Source organism: Grampus griseus (assembly GCF_964374135.1).
Source record: "Grampus griseus genome assembly, chromosome: X".
In the NCBI taxonomy this organism is placed as follows: domain Eukaryota; kingdom Metazoa; phylum Chordata; class Mammalia; order Artiodactyla; family Delphinidae; genus Grampus; species Grampus griseus.
Window position 1 is genome coordinate 8,408,100 of NC_138999.1, and position 20,043 is coordinate 8,428,142.

General features: G+C 40.8%; 1 protein-coding gene across 3 annotated transcripts in view; it reads right to left on the reverse strand.

Moving 5' to 3' along the window:
* Positions 1-20,043, reverse strand: part of ARHGAP6 (Rho GTPase activating protein 6) — a gene marked incomplete at its 5' end in the record, with an annotated part of 486,010 nt that overhangs the window by 44,750 nt on the left and 421,217 nt on the right. For all 3 annotated transcript variants that reach the window (XM_082681871.1, XM_082681872.1, XM_082681873.1), the window contains 3 exons: positions 2,076-2,271; positions 4,529-4,785; positions 11,407-11,478. In XM_082681871.1, the coding sequence (XP_082537997.1) occupies positions 2,076-2,271; positions 4,529-4,785; positions 11,407-11,478 (525 nt within the window). The remainder of the gene's footprint in view (positions 1-2,075; positions 2,272-4,528; positions 4,786-11,406; positions 11,479-20,043) is intronic.

Consider the following 20,043-nt stretch of genomic DNA (forward strand, 5'->3'; position numbering starts at 1 on the left):
TTTGTCGTTTTTTTGGTTTGAAATGTGTGCTTCGGGGAAATTAAGGATGCTTAAAGGAATTTTGGCCTAATAGTGGAGAAGGCATTTGGGTGAAGTAAAAGTGAGGAAGGGTGGCGTACACGAATATATAGATGGAGTCAAGGTAACTGTCCAGGACCAATTGTTTTTGTTTGTTTCTCTCTCTCTCTCTCTGTTTTGTTTTTGTGTGTGTGTGTCCAAGACCAATTTGGGAGAGAATGAAAAGGTCTTTGACAAATGTCTATGAAGCTAAAGTGAATCAAACTCTCTGCTGCCCATTTCAAACACTGGCAAATGAAGTCTTACAAAAGAATTGTTTTTGAAATTTGCTCTTTTATCACTGGTTTAAAGTGACCAAGATTAGTATCTGTTTGAATTTGAAACTATCTCTTATTTTTCCAGAGCCATTTGGTCTAAACATCATGGAAACTCAGAACAGAATCAGGGCCTTGAAAGATCATGTAGGTTATCTTCTTTCCTTTAGGCCCTAAACTGCATTGTAACTATTTCCCCCGCACCCCCCCAAAAAAGTGAACTTCCCTGTTTTTTAGTAATCTTAAAGGAAATGCTATTTTACAAATTATAATTCATGAAAATTTATTTTCAAAAAGAAAATACAAAGACATGCCAAGTCTTCTTTCACAAAAGCAGTTACTCAACCTGGCACTGCATTTTTGCATGGTTAGAGTAGAATTTTCTCGTTTAGAATTCTTTATAGCGCTACAGTTCACTCTCTACATTCTCTATAGGGAAAAATTATAATTATAAAAGTATGAGTCGCTTTTTCTACCTCGTAGTAAAGTTTAGGCTGAATTTAAATATTCATGTAAATTCTTTAGGTGCTAAAAGCAACTAAAGAACTCTAGTTGCTAAGCTATTTTGAAAAATAATTCTGTTCAAGTAATACTGATTGAAACATTTACATTGTGTTATCATGATACTAAGTATTGGGAATTCAAAATGTCTAAGATATTTTTATTGATGTCCTGTTTACTTTCCAAGGAGAAGAGACAGATAAGAATGTACACTCATACACATACATATACATATTGAAATTTTGTATAAACAAAGTTTCAATACATATTACTTATATTAAGTCACCCATATGATATCTAGTGATTTCCATATATAATGAATTGATTAAGAGACCTGGACATATCCTAGTCATTTTTATAAAGTCCCACTTTTATTAGAAAGAAATAGATGAGAATGTCAAGAGTAGTTATATCTATATGATAGCCTCAGAATTTGCTTTTCTGTTTCTTTTTTTTCTCTATTATGATGTGTATATTACTTTTATAGTAAAAAAGCAATTACAGTCATGTATGTCAATTATTTCTCAATAAAACTGGAAAAAAGAAGCAATTATAAACTCTTCTCACGTCCATAAAACGCATGCTAACATTATAGCAAACAAATTCAGATCGTAGACATGGCTGTTTGATGAGCCAAAAGTCTAAAGTTCCGCAAAAATTTTAAAGAGCTGTAAAGTCAGCGTATTAAGTGGAACTGAGTTTCCAAAACGGTCACGATGAAGAAATCTTAAGTGGACAGCTTTCCACAAAAATGCAAAGAGCAATATAGAAAGAAACCTATTGTCCAAAACTATGTATTTTCTATTCACTTAAGGAATGGTTCTCTAATCTGTTTTTTTTCTGTAAGAAGCTGGACTATTATTTTTTAAAGGAAGCCTTGTGGAACCTCAATGTATAAAAAAGATGAAAGTGGCCCTGCTTTCTTTGCAGGGGGTCCTGAGGATAGCCCCAGCCCAACAGACCTTGCCCTCCCCTCAATTCCTTGATCTCCAGGGTCACTTCTGAGGACTCTTTAGGGCTGCGGAGCCTGAATACCATCAGGTGGATTCGCGCCGCCCCAAATCTGGTTCAGCCCTACTGGGGATAAGCAAACGTTCATGTTTGTAAATTTTCTTTGCAAAGGAAATTTTGGCCTAGAGCCTGATCAAATGAACATAGAATTGGAATCGGGTGCTTGAATGAATGATGCCCGAATACATGAAAGTCTTCAGTACTTGACTGCTGACAAACAATTTTGCTTACCATGTTTTTCTAGATGTTGACAGCAGCTGTCCACCAGCCTGGGGACCTGTCTGTAAATGGGATTCAGACTGAGTTTCTTATCTCTGGCTTTTTCTTTTTTGCTTTGAGCTTCGGCAGGCAAGGAGAGCTGTAACGCTTCTAGCAGTCGAGACTGATTGTCGTCAAGATCGGTGATAGAATCCACTGACATTGCACCCTGCAAATTATACACAGACATGAACACAGAGTGCACATGGAGAAAATAAAAACTGCTTCCCCCAATGCCATCCAATAAATCCTTTTGTCCATGACCACTAATCACACTCGAAATAATACTGTTTAATTGTGCGGTTTGTATTTTCAAAGGAAAAAAGGTTAGGAAACCTCCACAGCATAGGGTAAGGTAATGACAGTTACAATTTCAACAATAGACAACTTCTTCCAAATGGAAGACAAGAGATGGCAAACATACAATTAAAATATTTTGACCCAACCACTTCATTCCTTGAAACAAGAAAAAAATCACATACTTGACGAATGAGGTAAAGTCAGAGAACTCTTGTGAAAAAAAAAGAATAATTCAACTCTCGAAAGTAGATTTTAAAACAGGAGGATTCCATAAACAGTCTTAGTTTAGTTTTCCCCAAGACGTGACACAATGAACTTTATTAGGGGAATAGTCCCAGGAGACAGCTGTAGGGAAGTAGGGAAATGAGAAAGGGAAGTGAATGCAGCTAATGAAGGGGGCATCACCAGGCCTGTGACAAGCCTGTGATAAGCCTGTGACAAGCCTGTGGGCCGCTGGAGCCCAACTGCCCTGGGGACCTGGGAGACCGTGTAGACCATGCACCCCAGAGCTATTCCTGCTAAGGAGTAAGGGAGTTGGGGGTATTTATACCACGAGTCTCAAGAGTCATTGATTAAAGACAACTTCTGGTAGGGGTGGGGAGGTGACATTAACGCCTTGCTACTCGCAGCCCGTCGTCGCTATGGGTGGGCGCCTCTGGCCATCGGAGAAAGCCCCCAGCCAAGAGATGAGGTAATGACAGGTGGAAGGAGGGCTGGCACTCTAGGAATGGTAAAAGGCTGAGGGTAAGGCTGCAGGGCACCACTCATGCCTGTATGGCCACCCACCCTTTGCTGAAGCATAGAGGAAGAAGTTGGCTGCTAGCAAGGCCTGGCCAGAGGGGAGGGCATTTGGGACGCCCATTGCCTGGGCTCTAGATTCTCAGAAAGCTCATATGTGGCATTTTGGTGTCCTTGCCACATAGGCTTATATAAACAGTCTGAGAGACTGTGCCAGGATTGGAAGAACAATTCTCTTGTCTGTAAGGTAGAGAAAGTGATGGGGGTCTGAATATGCCAACTTAGCTTTACACACGGTGAATCCCTGAAAACAGTGGTGGGTGGCTCAGGTGCCCCTGAGTCTTGGAGAGGTTCTAAATGTTGGAGGCTGATTGAGAACTGCAGATTTTAACTGGGAAGTGCCTCAGGGTTTTGGTTTTTTGGTGTTTTTTTTTGCGGTACGCGGGCCTCTCACTGTTGCGGCCTCTCCCGTTGCAGAGCACAGGCTCCGGACGCGCAGGCTCAGCGGCCATGGCTCACGGGCCCAGTCGCTCCACGGCATGTGGGATCCTCCCGGACCGGGGCATGAACCCGTGTCCCCTGCATCGGCAGGCGGACTCTCAACCACTGCGCCACCAGGGAAGCCCGTGCCTCAGGTTTTAACTAGGGCAGTAGTCAATGGCTGGAGGTGGCAAAGATTTGGGGCTTCAGGTGAAAGGCAAAGGAGAGATCTCCCAGTGACCTAGGAAGTTTCAGAGATGCTTATCACCTGACTAAGCTAATCACCAACCAATTTGCCTGGAAACTCAGCTTTCCTGGATTGAAATTTGAAATGCCAAATAATAGCACACTGCCTGGAACATAGTACTCACTTAATAAATGGTACCATATTATTACAGTATTGATTTGAAAGAGGACATGTGTGTGTGTGTGCGTGTTTCTACAGTTACGTTTGAGAAAAAAGCCATGTTCCGTTGGTAGAAAAAAATCTCATTGCTTATGAAGACCAGCAGCAAGTTCACTCGGCCAGGCATAGTTCTTGGATGAGATGAAGAGATTAACAAAGACACCTGGCCCTGCCCTCGAGCCTCAAAGTCTCATGGGAAATTCTGGTACCACAACAGAAGGTTACACTAGAGTAGGATCAGTGGTGATGTTGTAGAATGTTCTGGATATCACGGGTAAGCAAGGAGAGGCACCCAATATCTTTGAAAGAGGTCAGGGAAAGGCTGTGAGGGGTGTGTCAGGTGCCTTGGGGCCGGTGCAAATTCTCCCTGAATGGGGTTGTTGACAGATACCTGGACACAAACTGCATTTCCAGTTTTCACATGAGCCAAGACTCAGAGAATAACCTTAGAACTCTTCCGTTGTCCTGACATCGGGGTCAGAGCAAACACTGGTTAACTCACCCTCCTCCTGGCCCGAGGAGCCGGCTCCGGGGTACTGGGGGACGTTGACTCATTTGGTGTTTCCGAGGTGGAGCTGAGAGATGAGTTACTGCTTGAGAGTTCTTTGTTTTGTCTTTTATTTCCAAATGGGAGGAGGGAAGCCACAAAATCGGAGGCATCCTTCTGCTCGCCCCTCTGCGAGTCCTGCTTGAGTTTATAGGCCCGGTCGTTTGCGATGACTTGGGATAAGGGCATTCCAAACGCCTGTGGGATGAACTCTGGAATCAAAAACCAAACATTCACTTTCAGAGAAAGACTGCACCAGGGGAGACTCTCAGTCATGTTGCAGATCAAAGGGCAGACAAATTCCAACGACTGTTTTCTGAAGAACTGATTCATCCATCAATATACGGAGATGACTGTTGAGTTTGTCAGAGTGGCTGACGTTTCTATCTCAATAAAGAAAGCTAGGATGTATAAAGAGCATGGGTTTTAAAAATCTAAGCCTCGAGTTTTTCTCGACGTATCTCAAGTATGTTGAAAGGAAATAACTTTATAGAGAAGGGTGACATTTTTTGATAGGATGAACATAATACTTCATCCTCGTCAGTAAACGGTTTTACAAAATGTGTCTTTGATTGATGTCTCAAGAGCCCCCAAAGCTTACAAGGCCTGAGAAGACTCTGTGCGTATACAGTCATTCAACTGTCACTTACTAATACCTACTGTGTGCCGTGTCAAGGTATGCAGTGAGGAGTACAAAGCTTACAGAAGGTCCAGTCCTCGCTCTTGAAGGGTTCAGAGTGTGGGGTGAGGTGGGGACTGGAGAATCAGATACGTAAATAATTGCAGTTGTGTCTATCATCTGTGTAAGAGAGAGATGCCAAAAATTACTGAAATTCAGGTAAGTGGCTACACTCTGAGGTTCCCAGTCAAAGAGCTTCCAACATGTGAAATGACAACTCAAGAGACAGAGGAGCAGCTTGGGAATAAGATTGTTCTTTTTTTCTTTGTGTTCTTTGTTCCCACATGCTGCCTCCAATTGCTGGGTTAGGGCTGTCACGCTCATGATCTATACTCAAGCCATTCTCCAGGCCACATGAAGAAGTGGATTCTCACCACTAGATATCCGGTGAAGAGCCCAGAATATAATTTATTAAATCCTCTAGTAAGGACAATTTGGGGGAAGGAGCATAATGCAGAAACCTACGGCTTTATTTGGAGATGTATACACAATTGCATTCTGCATCTCTAGAGTAAATCCACTTGTATACACGCACATTGTAAGCACGCTGATCCTTAGGGCCAAGCATTTTATTCGTAATATTTTAAATTCATGCTAAAAGCATCAATAATTATATTAAATGCATTATTTCTTTGAGACTAAAAATTACATCTCCTAGCAGCAGAAAACTGGAGTCTAGCCTCTCCCTTGTTTTTATAACCCTTATGAATAAACCAGAATGAGCAAGGGAAAACAATTCTGAGGTTGAAAATGCTAACATTAAATCAGGTGGAAAGAGGCCCTAAAAGGTTTTCCTCTTTGATCCACGGCAACATTTTGAACATCCCGGGGCTAATGGTCAAGTCTGCATTAAAAGCAGAAATGGCACTTGAGGGCTTCCCTGGTGGCGCAGTGGTTGAGAGCCCGCCTGCCGATGCAGGGGACACGGGTTCGCGCCCCGGTCCGGGAAGATCCCACATGCCGTGGAGCGACTGGGCCCGTGAGCCATGGCCGCTGAGCCTGCGCGTCCGGAGCCTGTGCTCCGCGACGGGAGAGGCCACAGCAGTGAGAGGCCCGCGTACCGCAAAAGAAAAAAAGAAAAAGAAATGGCACTTGAAAAGCCTGAACCTCTTGTTCTATCAAAACATGCAATTCATTTTGAAGTGAAAAATCAAAACTTCAGCATTTCGGGATTTTTCAGAGGATGCTTATCATCCTCTATAAGTTTGTGAACTAGTCGGCATACGTGAATGCAAAAAACAATTCAGCCATTTGTTTTGAGGGATCAATGTGGACAGTGTAGCAAGATCCAATACTCACTACTGATAAAAGGTCATTTCCACTACTAGCAAAATCAGAAACCAAAGGGGACACCTCAGGGTTTATTGTGTAAATCAGTGCTATCTTGTCTATGGGAATAATCAAATAGTCTTCCTTCAAAAAGCTTGGGGCAAATCTAGGAACATGCGTATGGCAAGGCTGATAGCTACTTGGAATATATAAAAACTATTGGTGGGTAATGATAGCAGAAAGGACACTGATAAATGTATCAAGTGACCTGTGTCTGCTCAAGCAGGCATACTCATAGCACGGATTTAATGTGACATGAGGACTATTGATTCCTCTCCTAGACATTTTTTCCACATAAAGAAAACCAACCAGACTCGGCTAGAGATCTCTAATATCCTTGGAAAAAAGAAGCAAGATGGTTTCCTTTGGTATCTGTCATTTTTAATATCTAGAAGTCTGCCGCTCCACTTGTAAATTGGAATAACTGAATAGAAATTAAACAGATGGAATACATGAAGTCATTCTCCCCAAATGACTCTTCTATTTCTTTTCTTACTTCTGCTTTTCTCTAACAGGCTTTCTTTCCTGGTTGAGTTTATTTATTCTTTCAGTGGTAGTGTTTTGATCTCGTCTCTTTAGTTTCGCGTTGCTTTCTCCAGAGAACTCTCTCACAAGCTTCAGAAAGGAGACAGATCTCTCTATGCTCTAAACTTGTGTCACAGTGTCTAGGCCCTGGAAAATTCTAGGCAGGGTTCCTTGAATGTGATTGCTTCTCAAAATATGGGTATTGTGAAACTGAGGACTCGGCCCAAGGCTGTTGAGCAAAACCCTCCTTTCTGTGTAAATAAAGTGTTGGGCACACATGCTTATCTGTGGGTTCAAAGCTCTTCTGTTGGGGAGGAGAAGGGAACCTACAGACTCTGTGTTGATAGCAGCTAATAAATTTGATAATGGGTTTTTCAAACCATAAAAATATTACCCAAGACTCAGTGTTCTGGGCCCAGGGACTGTGTGTATCGTGTTCTAATCTATAGTATGTGTTTACTAAGGAGACTGCATCCCCTGCTGTCCTCATTGGTAGAGGCTGTCTCTGCTCCCTCCCCATGACCCTCAGGGCCAGGAGGTGGTGTGCTGGTCGCTCAGCTGTGCTTCAGCTTCCAGATCCTCTCCCTCCTGCTGTGTGGCAGAAACCTGGGGCCACTGCAAGCTCCCCTGCCCCCATGCTCACTGCTATCTTCTATCATCACCATCAGAACCCCCGTCTACCATCATCCCGGGAGACGTGGATGTCTACCCAAATGACCCATCTGGTTCTGTCCTCACATCTCCTTGACTTTCTCCTCTCCTCTCACTTTTTCCTGCAAGCTACCTTTTTCACCAACTCCCTCGGTCCCATCCTGGACCTATCCTCAGCAGAAGTGATTTGGCCCCTGGAATCAGGCTTCCTTCCTCCACCGTGGTCTCACCCTCCCACCCCAAGCTCATGTCTTACACTGCAGTGTGGCAATCCATTTAAAGACACCATTAAGCCACCCCATCCTTAATTCACTCTGATGGCGTCTCAGTGCTCTTAGCATGCAGAGCGGAAGTTGTGCTGCGGCCCACCCAGTCCTGTGCGAGGTGGCCCCTCCTATTCCTCCCTGGAATCACACTCCCCCTGTTTCTCTCATCTCCAGTAACAGCACTCAATACATTTTCTTTGAGAATTTCTAAAGAGTGATAATTGCCACTTGATGTTTCTACTGTTATTTAACATGGCACAAAACAAAGTTGTATCAACTATTCCTACGTAGTGCTACTTCACAACTCACATCTATTAACCCATTTAGACAGTGCGGAACAATAAAACATGGCATGATGTAATTTCGGCACAAAGAAAGGTGCTAGACCTGAACTATCAGCAGAGTTTATGTTGATAAACACTTCATCATCTGAAACTATCCTGTAGACAGGGGACCTAGCTCTCAGACTTAGGCCACAGTAAAACCTACTTCCCTTGTGCTCTGATTAGGAACCACAATAACTGGCACAAAGTAGCCATTTTAAAACCTTTCCCCAAGAGTGATTCTTTTTGACACAAGAAAGAAATATTCTGAAGTTCTGAAAGTTTAAAAAATCCTTTTTGGATGCCAACTAATTTAACTGAGAGAAATGAAGAACCTTGGAACTATTCTGTACGAAAATATGTTTTCTGAACCAGCATCAATCCTGAATTACTTTCTGTATGGAAATCAAAAGTCATATGGGCACTGCTTAAGTGGCAGGAGGGACACAGAAGTGTCACATGATCTGCTGTATATTATGTTAAGGCAATTAAATAAAACACAGGCCATGATTCATTCTGATTGAATCAATTAATATAGCAGCACATCAAACACTTAACGAACCGCTTTATTGGGAGAGCGATTCGATTCTAAAAAGCTGCTCCTATTTATTTTTAGATGACCCAACCCAAGAAGTCATCTAGAATTTCCTGTTTTCCTTCTTTTACTCTTGGATTCAAATGATTGTCATTTTTCACATGTGCAGCTGTTATGAACCCCAATGCTAATATTCCAACGGAAGAGAACAATGTGAAATGATCACAACCATGCGAGACCTGCACACTGCCTCATCACACCCCGGTTCCCAAGACATCCACGTAATGGATGCGTGGACACACACAGGACTTTATGTTCAGAAAAGATGCCATGTAATTAAGTTTCACTTAAGCCTAGAACGTCACCTTTTTAACGATCAAAGCTATATTTTAAAAATATCTCTTTTGCCATAAATCCTGGTATTTTTCTCCTTAGTTGGATGGGTGATGTGTTTTTTCTTTGGAACCACCAGGACCTGCCTTCCTTTTCCCAGCCAGCACCCCTGTGCAACCCTACAGAACACTGCCAAGTTTTCACTGAGCCTATACAATACATAAATATGATTTGGTCTAAAATGTGTAATAGTCCAGTGCATAGTGGTTGATTACTTCCCCTGGCCCTTCCTGCCCTACCCTCACTTCCTGCTGTTTTCTTACATAAGCGAGCACACATACATCTCCCTCTGTTGAGGGAATTCAAACATCTGCAAAAAATGTTCATTGTGCTTAGTTTAGCCGGAATGGGCACTTCTGAAGAATCACCTCGAGTCTACAACGTGAGTGTTCAGATCCTAGTACCATTATCTTGATCCTAGAATAAACAACTTTAACGATAACACATTGCTACTATCAGTCTGAACGATCCCTTTAATAACTCTATAAACACTGAGAATTCTCACGAATCCTCTAATCTCACGAGATAAAGATGGTCCGTGGCAGGAACAGACTGAGTAAAAACTCTAGTTTAATAAAGCTACGCTGGCTACTAACGTTCCTTTAAAAAATAAGGGTAAGAACACATGAACCAATTAAATACAATACAATTTATCAGACAAGAATAGGTATCTGGACAAGAGTTAATGTCTTTTGCATTCATTATGCCAGCAGTAGACTCTCCTGTGGTAGAAGGTGCCCTGGGGAGTATACTGGTTAGTATGGACCAGAGTTCTCTTCTTAGAAGGTGCACATTAGTAGTTTATAACATTACTCACGCTCAGCTCCCCTACAGACCAACGGGATCAGATTTTCTGGGGTGGGGGTCTGGGCACTGGAATGTTTAAAGGTTTCAAAAATTATCCTGCTATGTAGTCAGGGGTAGGGATCACTGCCATTTTCATGTCCTTTTCTTCAGTTTGAGGTAAACATTTGAAATGTCTGGAGATATTTTGGTTGGGGGCGGTGCTACTGGCATCTAGTGGTAGAGACCAGGGATGCTATTAAATATCTCAGACAATGTACAGGACAGCCTCCACGAAAAATAATTATCCAGTCTAAAATGTCAATAGTCCCAAGGTTGAGAAATCATGCTCTAAGGGAAGTAAAACATTGGCTTTCCGTTCTTTAGAATTCTTTAATCTCTTTTTAGTCCAAGAACCAGATGTCATGACCCTTTAGGCACAGTTCAAGATATGGGTGTAGAGTCTCGGATCAACGGTGTGTCTCGGTCTTGTCTAATACTTATCACAAAGCATTTATTTTTATACCTTCAGTTTCATTGCCTTTCATTACTTTTCAAGCAGAAATTCGATCATTAGATAAAAGAACTCCAAGGTGAGATATATGGCTTTCCTGACTCTACACGCGTTCCCTATGTCATATAAAATGGAAATACATTCACATGACCACACCATTCGGCAGTCACTTCATATGAAACCATAGAAACAAGCCACAGAAAGATGTACTGGGTTAATGAGGCCCAGGTGTCCATTATGCAGGCTCAATGAATATTAGTTAAAAATGACCACAAATATCTCTGAAAGAGTGGCTAAGCTATCAGTTTCCTAAATAGATACAGAAGGGGACAGTATGAAGAGAGTCAACAATTCCCAAAACTGTACACAGGCCAAAAAAAGAAGCGTGCTGTGATCTAACATTACAATGCTGAGAATGTCCCATCTTCAGTAGCCATGAGGGTGAGACTGTTTATTTCCAGTAGTCATGGTGGCGGAATCCAAACTCCTTCTCATTCAACTAGCCCTGCCTAACTATCTGGATTTGCCAGACAGCTGGTTAGCGTTAGAGATGCTATCCATGGCTGCTCAACCTGGTTTTCCTTATGCATTGCTGATTGGCTAGCATCATAATTGGAACCACAAGTTTGGCAGAAATCACTTTTTGCTCAAACCAGTTGAACTCATCAGTTCAGTACAGGGCCACTCCAACAGCCTTCAATGACATTCCATCGTAGAAATCCAGTTTACATAATAGAGCTGAACCACATAACTCAATGCAATTCAAAAACCCCACCAAATTCAACCATTAGGCTCCACGGGAGATGCATTTGCTTTAGTTCATTCTGTCCTTTACCTCTGTCTTTGTTTTTCTCCTTCCCTAGTGAATCCAGTTTCTTTCTCAAAGATTTCTTTCGCTTTTGTCCATCTGTAAATATTAAAAGAATGAAAAGTTGTAAAAACAAGCATATAACTGACATTTTACATTATGAATAACTACATCTGAGCAAAAGCATGACTTCTCACTTTACTCAGAATTTGGCATTTTAAACAGAGTAATGGCCCTGAAAATACATGAAAATCCTTGACTTGGATTTGCACACACAACCAGAATCTTGGTGTATGCCCTTAAATTGTGTTTCAATCATGGGAAGTACAGGAAACTTACCTCCTTCAGAAGTCATTTAGTTTTGACACTCAGATATGTTTGCTTTTTCTCTTATATGAGTCTCTTCCTATTCTTCATGTTCACGCAAACCAATGTTATCTCGAGTAAAATCTCCATGAGAGGGGAGCCAACAATACATACGGCTTTGATATTCATGAGCCAGCAGAGTGTAACTGGATAAGGAAATGAATTCGGGGTCCACAGAACTCAAACCTAATTACTGCTGCACCATTTACTCATTATGTGACTTAGCACAAGTCTCAGGGGCCTCATCTGTAAAATGGGAATTTCGTGGAGCTGTTGTGAGAATTAAATAAAACAATGCATATAAAGTGTTTAATGGGGAGCCTGACACAGTCCATAAATTCAGATCTACTTTCTTTTGGGGGGTTTCATAATATTCCATAGTATGCCTCTACCATAATTTAATTAACCCCCCCCCCACTGATGGACATTTGGGTTGTTTCTAATTTTTTACTAGAATAAGTAAGGCATTTATCCTCTTAGCATCTTGCACTTGCAACAAATGTACTTAACTGGTTAACTCACCAAATAATATAGATACCCCTCATATCAGTAACCAGCTGCAAATGAATTCCTAGGATATCATCGTAAAATATTGGCAGCCATCATTGCAAGGATGTGTTTTGGAATAACGCAGCTGTCAACTTAATGTGTGGGAAGCGCAACTCGGGAACCCACACCGCTACCAATCAGGAGAAATGCAGCCCATGCTGCAAGGAAACTTATGTGTAAACGGGGGATTAAGAATTGGCTTTTTTCATAAGATACACTTAAAAGTGTAGTAAAGAAAGAGATTCAGCCCGATAAAACTTAAAGGCAAGGCTCTGATTATCAGGAAAAGACAGACTAAGCATTCTTCAACAGAAATGAGGGTTCCTGGGATCCTCATGGGGCTGCAGACATTCCCAACGCCTCCTCTCTGAATTTTTGGAGGCAAAAGACATCACAACGTAATCAAAAGGCACACTCAATCCCTCCTTCCTTTCAAAAAGCAAAGCAATATTTTTAACGTGATTCTCCTCCCATGAAATGGAAATCGTTCATAAGAGTCTTCACTCTTGCAGTCGTGAGATTTGTATAGATGAAAATTATGTAAATCCGTTGTGATGTGGCAAAGAGCCGTCAGTCTCTTACATCATGTGTACGTTCTTATCTTCAGTGTCTAAACGATGATCTCACCATAGGGCCTTACGTGGCTTGTTACATACAGACAGACATTAAACATACTAACTGCACAAGATTCTAATCTGTTCTTCAGATAGGACTGACAGGTATTTTACTTTGTAATACTTTGTTCATCACTAGTTCATATAAACAAATATATCTGACTATAACAAGATCATATTTCTTCAAAAAATTCTATCATTCCTTCATTTTAATATTTAGTTGACGCAGAAGAATAACTAAACCATATATTAAAGCTTAAGTGCGGTGGGGGAGACCATCAAGACGGTGGAGGAGTAAGATGTGGAGATCAGCTTCCTCCCCACGAATACATCCGAAATACATCTACATGTGGAACAACTCCTACAGAACACCAACTGAACGCTGGCAGAAGACCTCAGACTTCCCAAAAGGCAAGAAACTCCCCACGTACCTGGCCGTGTGGCTGACAGGGTCTTGGGGCTCCAGGCGGGTGTCAGGCCTGAGCCTCTGAGGTGGGAGAGCCGAGTTCAGGACCGGTCTCAGCCACCAGAGACCTCCCGGCTCCACATAATATCAAATGGCGAAAGCTCTCCCAGAGATCTCCATCTCAACACTAAGACCCAGCTCCACCCAACGGCCAGCAAGCTCCAGTGCTGGACACCCCATGCCAAACAACTAGCAAGACAGGAACACAACCCCACTCATTAGCAGAGAGGCTGCCTAAAATCATAATAAGGCCACAGACACCCCAAAACACACCACTGGACACAGTCCTGCCCACCAGAAACCATAAAACAGGCACTACTCCCCTCCACCAGGAAGCCTACACAACCCACTGAACCAGCCTTAGCCACTGTGGGGCAGACAGCAAAAACAACGGGAACTATGAACCTGCAGCCTGTGAAAAGGAGATCCCAAACACAATAAGTTAAGCAAAATGAGAAGACAGAGAAACACACAGCAGATGAAGGAGCAAGGTAAAAACCCATCAGACCAAACAAATGAAGAGGAAATAGGCAGTCTACCTGACAAAGAATTCAGAGTAATGATTGTAAAGATGATCCAAAATCTTGGAAATAGAATGGAGAAAATACAAGAAACATTTAACAAGGACCTAGAAGAACTAAAGAGCAAACAAACAATGATGAACAACACAATAAATGAAATTTAAAATTCTCTAGAAGGAATCAGTAGCAGAATAACTGAGGCAGAAGAACGGATAAGAGACCTGGAAGATAAAACAGTGGAAATAACTACCACAGAGCAGAATAAAGAAAAAAGAATGAAAAGAATTGAGGACAGTCTCAGAGACCTCTGGGACGACATTAAACATACCAACATTCAAATTATAGGGGCCCCAGAAGAAGAAGAGAAAAAGAAAGGGACTGAGAAAATATTTGAAGAGATTATAGGTGAAAACTTCCCTAATATGGGAAAGGAAATAATCAAGTCCAGGAAGCACAGAGAGTCACACACAGGATAAATCCAAGGAGAAACATGCCAAGACACATATTAATCAAACTATCAGAAACTAAATACAAAGAAAAAATATTACAAGCAGCAAGAGAAAAACAACAAATAACAGACAAGAGAATCCCCATAATGTTAACAGCTGATCTTTCAGCAGAAACTCTGCAAGCCAGAAGGGAATGGCAGGACATATTTAAAGTGATGAAGGGGAAAAACCTACAACCAAGACTACTCTACCCAGCAAGGATCGCATTCAGATTTGGTGGAGAAATTAAAATCTTTACAGACAAGCAAAAGCTAAGAGAATTCAGCACCACCAAACCAGCTTTACAACAAATGCTAAAGAAACTTCTCTAGGCAGGAAACACAAGAGAAGGAAAAGACCTGCAATAACAAACCCCAAACAATTAAGAAAATGGTAATAGGAACATACATATTGATAACTACGTTAAATGCAAATGGATTAAATGCTCCAACCAAAAGACACAGACTGGCTGAATGGATACAAAAACAAGACCCGTATGTATGCTGTCTATACAAGACCCACTTCAGACCTAGGAACACATACAGACTGAAAGTGAGGGGATGGAAAAAGATATTCCATGCAAATGGAAATCAAAAGAAAGCTGGAGTAGCAATTCTCATCACAGACAAAATAGACTTTAAAATAAAGACTATTACAAGAGACAAAGAAGGACACCACATAATGATCAAGGGATCGATCCAAGAAGAAGATATAACAATTGTAAATATTTATGCACCCAACATAGGAGCACCTCAATACATAAGGCAAATGCTAACAGCCATAAAAGGGGAAATCGACAGTAACACAATCATAGTAGGGGACTTTAACACCCCTCTTTCACCAATGGACAGGTCATCCAAAATGAAAATAAGGAAACACAAGCTTTAAATGATACATTAAACAAGATGAACTTAATTGATATTTATGGGACATTCCATCCCCAAACAACAGAATACACTTTCTTCTCAAGTGCTCACGGAACATTCTCCAGGATAGATCATATCTTGGGTCACAAATCTAGCCTTGGTAAATTCAAGAAAATTGAAATAGTATCAAGTGTCTTTTCCGACCACAAAGCTATGAGACTAGATATCAATTACAGGAAAAAATCTGTAAAAAATACAAACACATGGAAGCTAAACAATACACTACTAAATAACCACGAGATCACTGAAGAAATCAAAGAGGAAATCAAAAAATACCTAGAAACAAATGACAATGAAAACACGATGACCCAAAACCTATGGGTTGAAGCAAAAGTAGTTCTAAGAGGGAAGTTTATAGCAATACAATCGTACCTCAAGAAACAAGAAACATCTCAAAGAAACAACCTAACCTTACACCTAAAGCAATTGGAGAAAGAAGAACAAAAAACTCCCAAAGTTAGCGGAAGGAAAGAAATCATAAAGAGTAGATCAGAAATAAATGAAAAAGAAATGAAGGAAATGATAGCAAAGATCAATAAAACTAAAAGCTAATTCTTTGAGAAGATAAACAAAATTGATAAACCATTAGCCAGACTCATCAAGAAAAAAAGGGAGAGGACTCAAATCAATAGAATTAGAAATGAAAAAGGAGAAGTAAGAACTGACACTGCAGAAATACAAAGGATCATGAGGGATTACTACAAGCAACTCTATGACAATAAAATGGACAACCTGGAAGAAATGGACAAATTCTTAGAAAAGCACAACCTTCCGAGACTGAACCAGAAAGAAATAGAAAATATAAACAGACCAAACACAAGCACAGAAATTGAGACTGTGATTAAAAATCTTCCAACAAACAAAAGCCCAGGACCAGATGGCTTCACAGGCGAATTCTATCAAACATTTAGAGAAGAGCTAACACCTATCCTTCTCAAACTCTTCCAAAATATAGCAGAGGGAGCAACACTCCCAAACTCATTCTACAAGGCCACCATCACCCTGATACCAAAACCAGCCAAAGATGCCACAAAGAAAGAAAACCACAGGCCAATATCACTGATGAACACAGATGCAAAAATCCTCAACAAAATACTAGCAAACAGAATCCAAAAGCACATTAAAAGGATCATACACCATGATCAAGTGGGGTTTATTCCAGGAATGCAAGGATTCTTCAATATATGCAAATCAATCAACGTGATACAGCATGTTAACAAATTGAAGAAGAAAAACCATATGATCATGTCAATAGATGCAGAAAAAGCTTTGGACAAAATTCAACACCCATTTATGATAAAAACCCTCCAGGAAGTAGGCACAGAGGGAACTTACCTCAGCATAATAAAGGCCATATATGACGAACCCAACATCGCTCTCAATGGTGAAAAACTGAAACCATTTCCTCTAAGATCAGGAACAAGACAGGCTGCCCACTCTCACCACTGTTATTCAACATAGTTTTGGAAGTTTTAGCCACAGCAATCAGAGAAGAAAAAGAAATAAAAGGAACCCACATTGGAAAAGAAGAAGTAAAACTGTCACTGTTTGCAGATGATATGATACTATACATAGAAAATCCTAAAGATGCTACCAGAAAACTACTAGAGCTAATCAATGAATTTGGTAAAGTAGCAGGATACAAAATTAATGCACAGAAATCTCTTTCATTCCTATACACTATGACGAAAAATCTGAAAGAGAAATTAAGGAAACACTCCCATTTACCACTGCAACAAAAAGAATAAAATACCTAGGAAGAAAACTACTTAAGGAGACAAAAGACCTGTATGCAGAAAACTGTAATACACTGATGAAATAAATTAAAGTTAATACAAACAGATGGAGAGATATACTGTGTTCTTGGATTGAAAGAATCAACATTGTGAAAATGACTATACTACCCAAAGCAATCTACAGATTCAATGAAATCCCTATTAAACCACCAATGGCATTCTTCACAGAACTAGAACAAAAAATTTCACAATTTGTACGGAAACACAAAAGAGCCCGAATAGCCAAAGCAATCTTGAGAAAGAAAAACAGCTGGATGACTCAGCCTCCTTGACTTCAGACTATACTACAAAGCTACAGTAATCAAGGCAGTATGGTACTGGCACAAAAACAGAAATAGAGATCAATGGAACAGGAAAGAAAGCCCAGAGAGAAACCCACACACATATAGTCACCTTATCTTTGACAAAGGAGGCAAGAATATACAATGGAGGAAAGACAACCTCTTCAATAAGTGTTGCTGGGAAAACTGGACAGCTACATGTGAAAGAATGAAATTAGAACACTCCCTAACACCATACACAAAAATAAACTCAAAATGGATTAAAGACCTAAATGTTAACTATAAAACTCTTAGAGAAAAACATAAGCAGAACACTATGACATAAATCACAGCAAGATCCTTTTTGACCCACCTCCTAGAGTAATGGAAATAAAAACAAAAATAGACAAATGGGACATAAAGAAACTTAAAAGCTTTTGCACAGCAAAAGAAACAATAAACAAGACGAAAAGACAACTCTCAGAATGGGAGAAAATATTTGCAAATGGAGCACCTGACAAAGGATTAATCTCCAAAATTTACAAGCAGCTCCTGCAGCTCAATATCAAAAAAAACAAACAACCCAATCCCAAAATGGGCAGAAGACCTAAATAGACATTTCTCCAAAGAAGATATACAGATTGCCCACAAACACATGAAAGGATGCTAACATCACTCATCATTAGAGAAATGCAAATCAAAACTACAATGAGGCATCACTTCACACCAGTCAGAATGGCCACCATCAAAAAATCTACAAAAAATAAATGCTGGAGAGGGTGTGGAGAAAAGGGAACCCTCTTGTACTGTTGGTGGGAATGTAAATTGATACAGCCACTATGGAGGTTCCTTAGAAAACTAAAAATAGAATTACCATATGACTCAGCATTCCCACTACTGGGCATATACCCTGAGAAAACCATAATTCAAAAAGACACATGCACCCCAGTGTTCATTGCAGCACTATTTACAACAGCCAGGACATGGAAGCAACCTAAGTGTTCATCGACAGATGAAGGGATAAAGAAGATGTGGCACATATATACAATGGAATATTTCTCAGCCATAAAAAGAAATGAAATTGAGTTATTTGTAGTGAGGTGGATGGACCTAGAGTCTGTCATACAGAGTGAAGTAAGTCAGAAAGAGAAAAACAAATACCATATGCTAACACATATAAATGGAATCTTAAAAAAAAAATGTCATGAAGAATTTAGGGGCAAGACGGGAATAAAGACACAGACCTACTAGAGAATGGACTTGAGGACACAGGGAGGGGGAAGGGTAAGCTATGACAAAGTGAGACAGTGGCATGGACATATATACACTACCAAACGTAAAATAGATAGCTAGTGGGAAGCAGCCGCATAGCACAGGGAGATCAGCTCGGTGCTTCGTGACCACCTAGAATGGTGGGATAGGGAGGGTGGGAGGGAGACGCAAGAGGGAGGAGATGTGAGGATATATGTATATGTAGAGCTGATTCACTTTGTTGTACAGCAGAAACTAACACACCATTGTAAAGCCATTATACTCCAATAAAGATGTTAAAAAAATTTTTTTAATTAAAAAATAGAAACTGGAAAGAAAAAGAAAGCTTAAGGGATTTATTTGTCATAACCAGTGGACAGATCCTAAATTTCAAACAAGTTGTCAAAGAACCAGAATACACGTAGGATAGGAGACATTTTCTTTTTTTCTTTTTTTTTTTGCGGTACGCGGGCCTCTCACTGCTGTGGCCTCTCCCGTTGCGGAGCACAGGCTCCGGACGCGCAGGCTCGGCAGCCATGGCTCACGGGCCCAGCCGCACCGCGGCATGTGGGAGCTTCCCGGACCGGGGCACGAACCTGTGTCCCTTGCATCGGTAGGTGGACTCTCAACCACTGCGCCACCAGGGAAGCCAGGAGACATTTTCTTTTAAGATACAGTAGAACAATTTTTTAAACTTTTTTTTTTAACTAGCGGATGTATGATATATGTAGATCTGTATAAATATAAATGTACGGTGTAAGTATTAATGAAGAAGTCAACTCTCACATAACCAACGGCCAAGTTCGGATGTAGACTACAGCTAGCACCTGAGGAGTCCTCTGTACGCCTCCCTTCCTGTCACCCCTGGTAATCTCTGGACTGACTTTTGCAGTATCAATTATCTGCTTTCCTTTATAGTTTTACCATCTATATATGCATTTATAAAGAATATAATTGTTTTTATCAAATTCATAGAGATGGAATCATACTGTAGGTATTCTTTCTTGCCTCATTTATTTCATTCATCAACACTTCCTAAAATACACCCTGTTGAGGCAGGTGGCTGTAGGTGATTGCTATTCAGTGTTTTCTTGAATGAATATACCACAGTTAATTTTCCCACTGAACTGCTGATGGAAATTTGAGTTGTTTCTAGCTTGGGACTATTAGGAACAATGTTTTTGTTCATGTCTTCTTATGTACAAAAATCTCTCCGAGACAGCAGTTCTTAAAGTGTGGTTCTAGCACTAGTAGCATCAGTATTACTTGGGAACTCGTTAGAGATGGGGATTCTATGGTCCCACCCCAGACCTACTGAATCAGGAACTCTGGGGTTGGGGCCCATTGAGCCCTCCAGGGGATTCTGGTTCACACTAAAGTCTGAGAACCACTGTCCTAGGATATATATGTAGAAGGTGCACATCCAG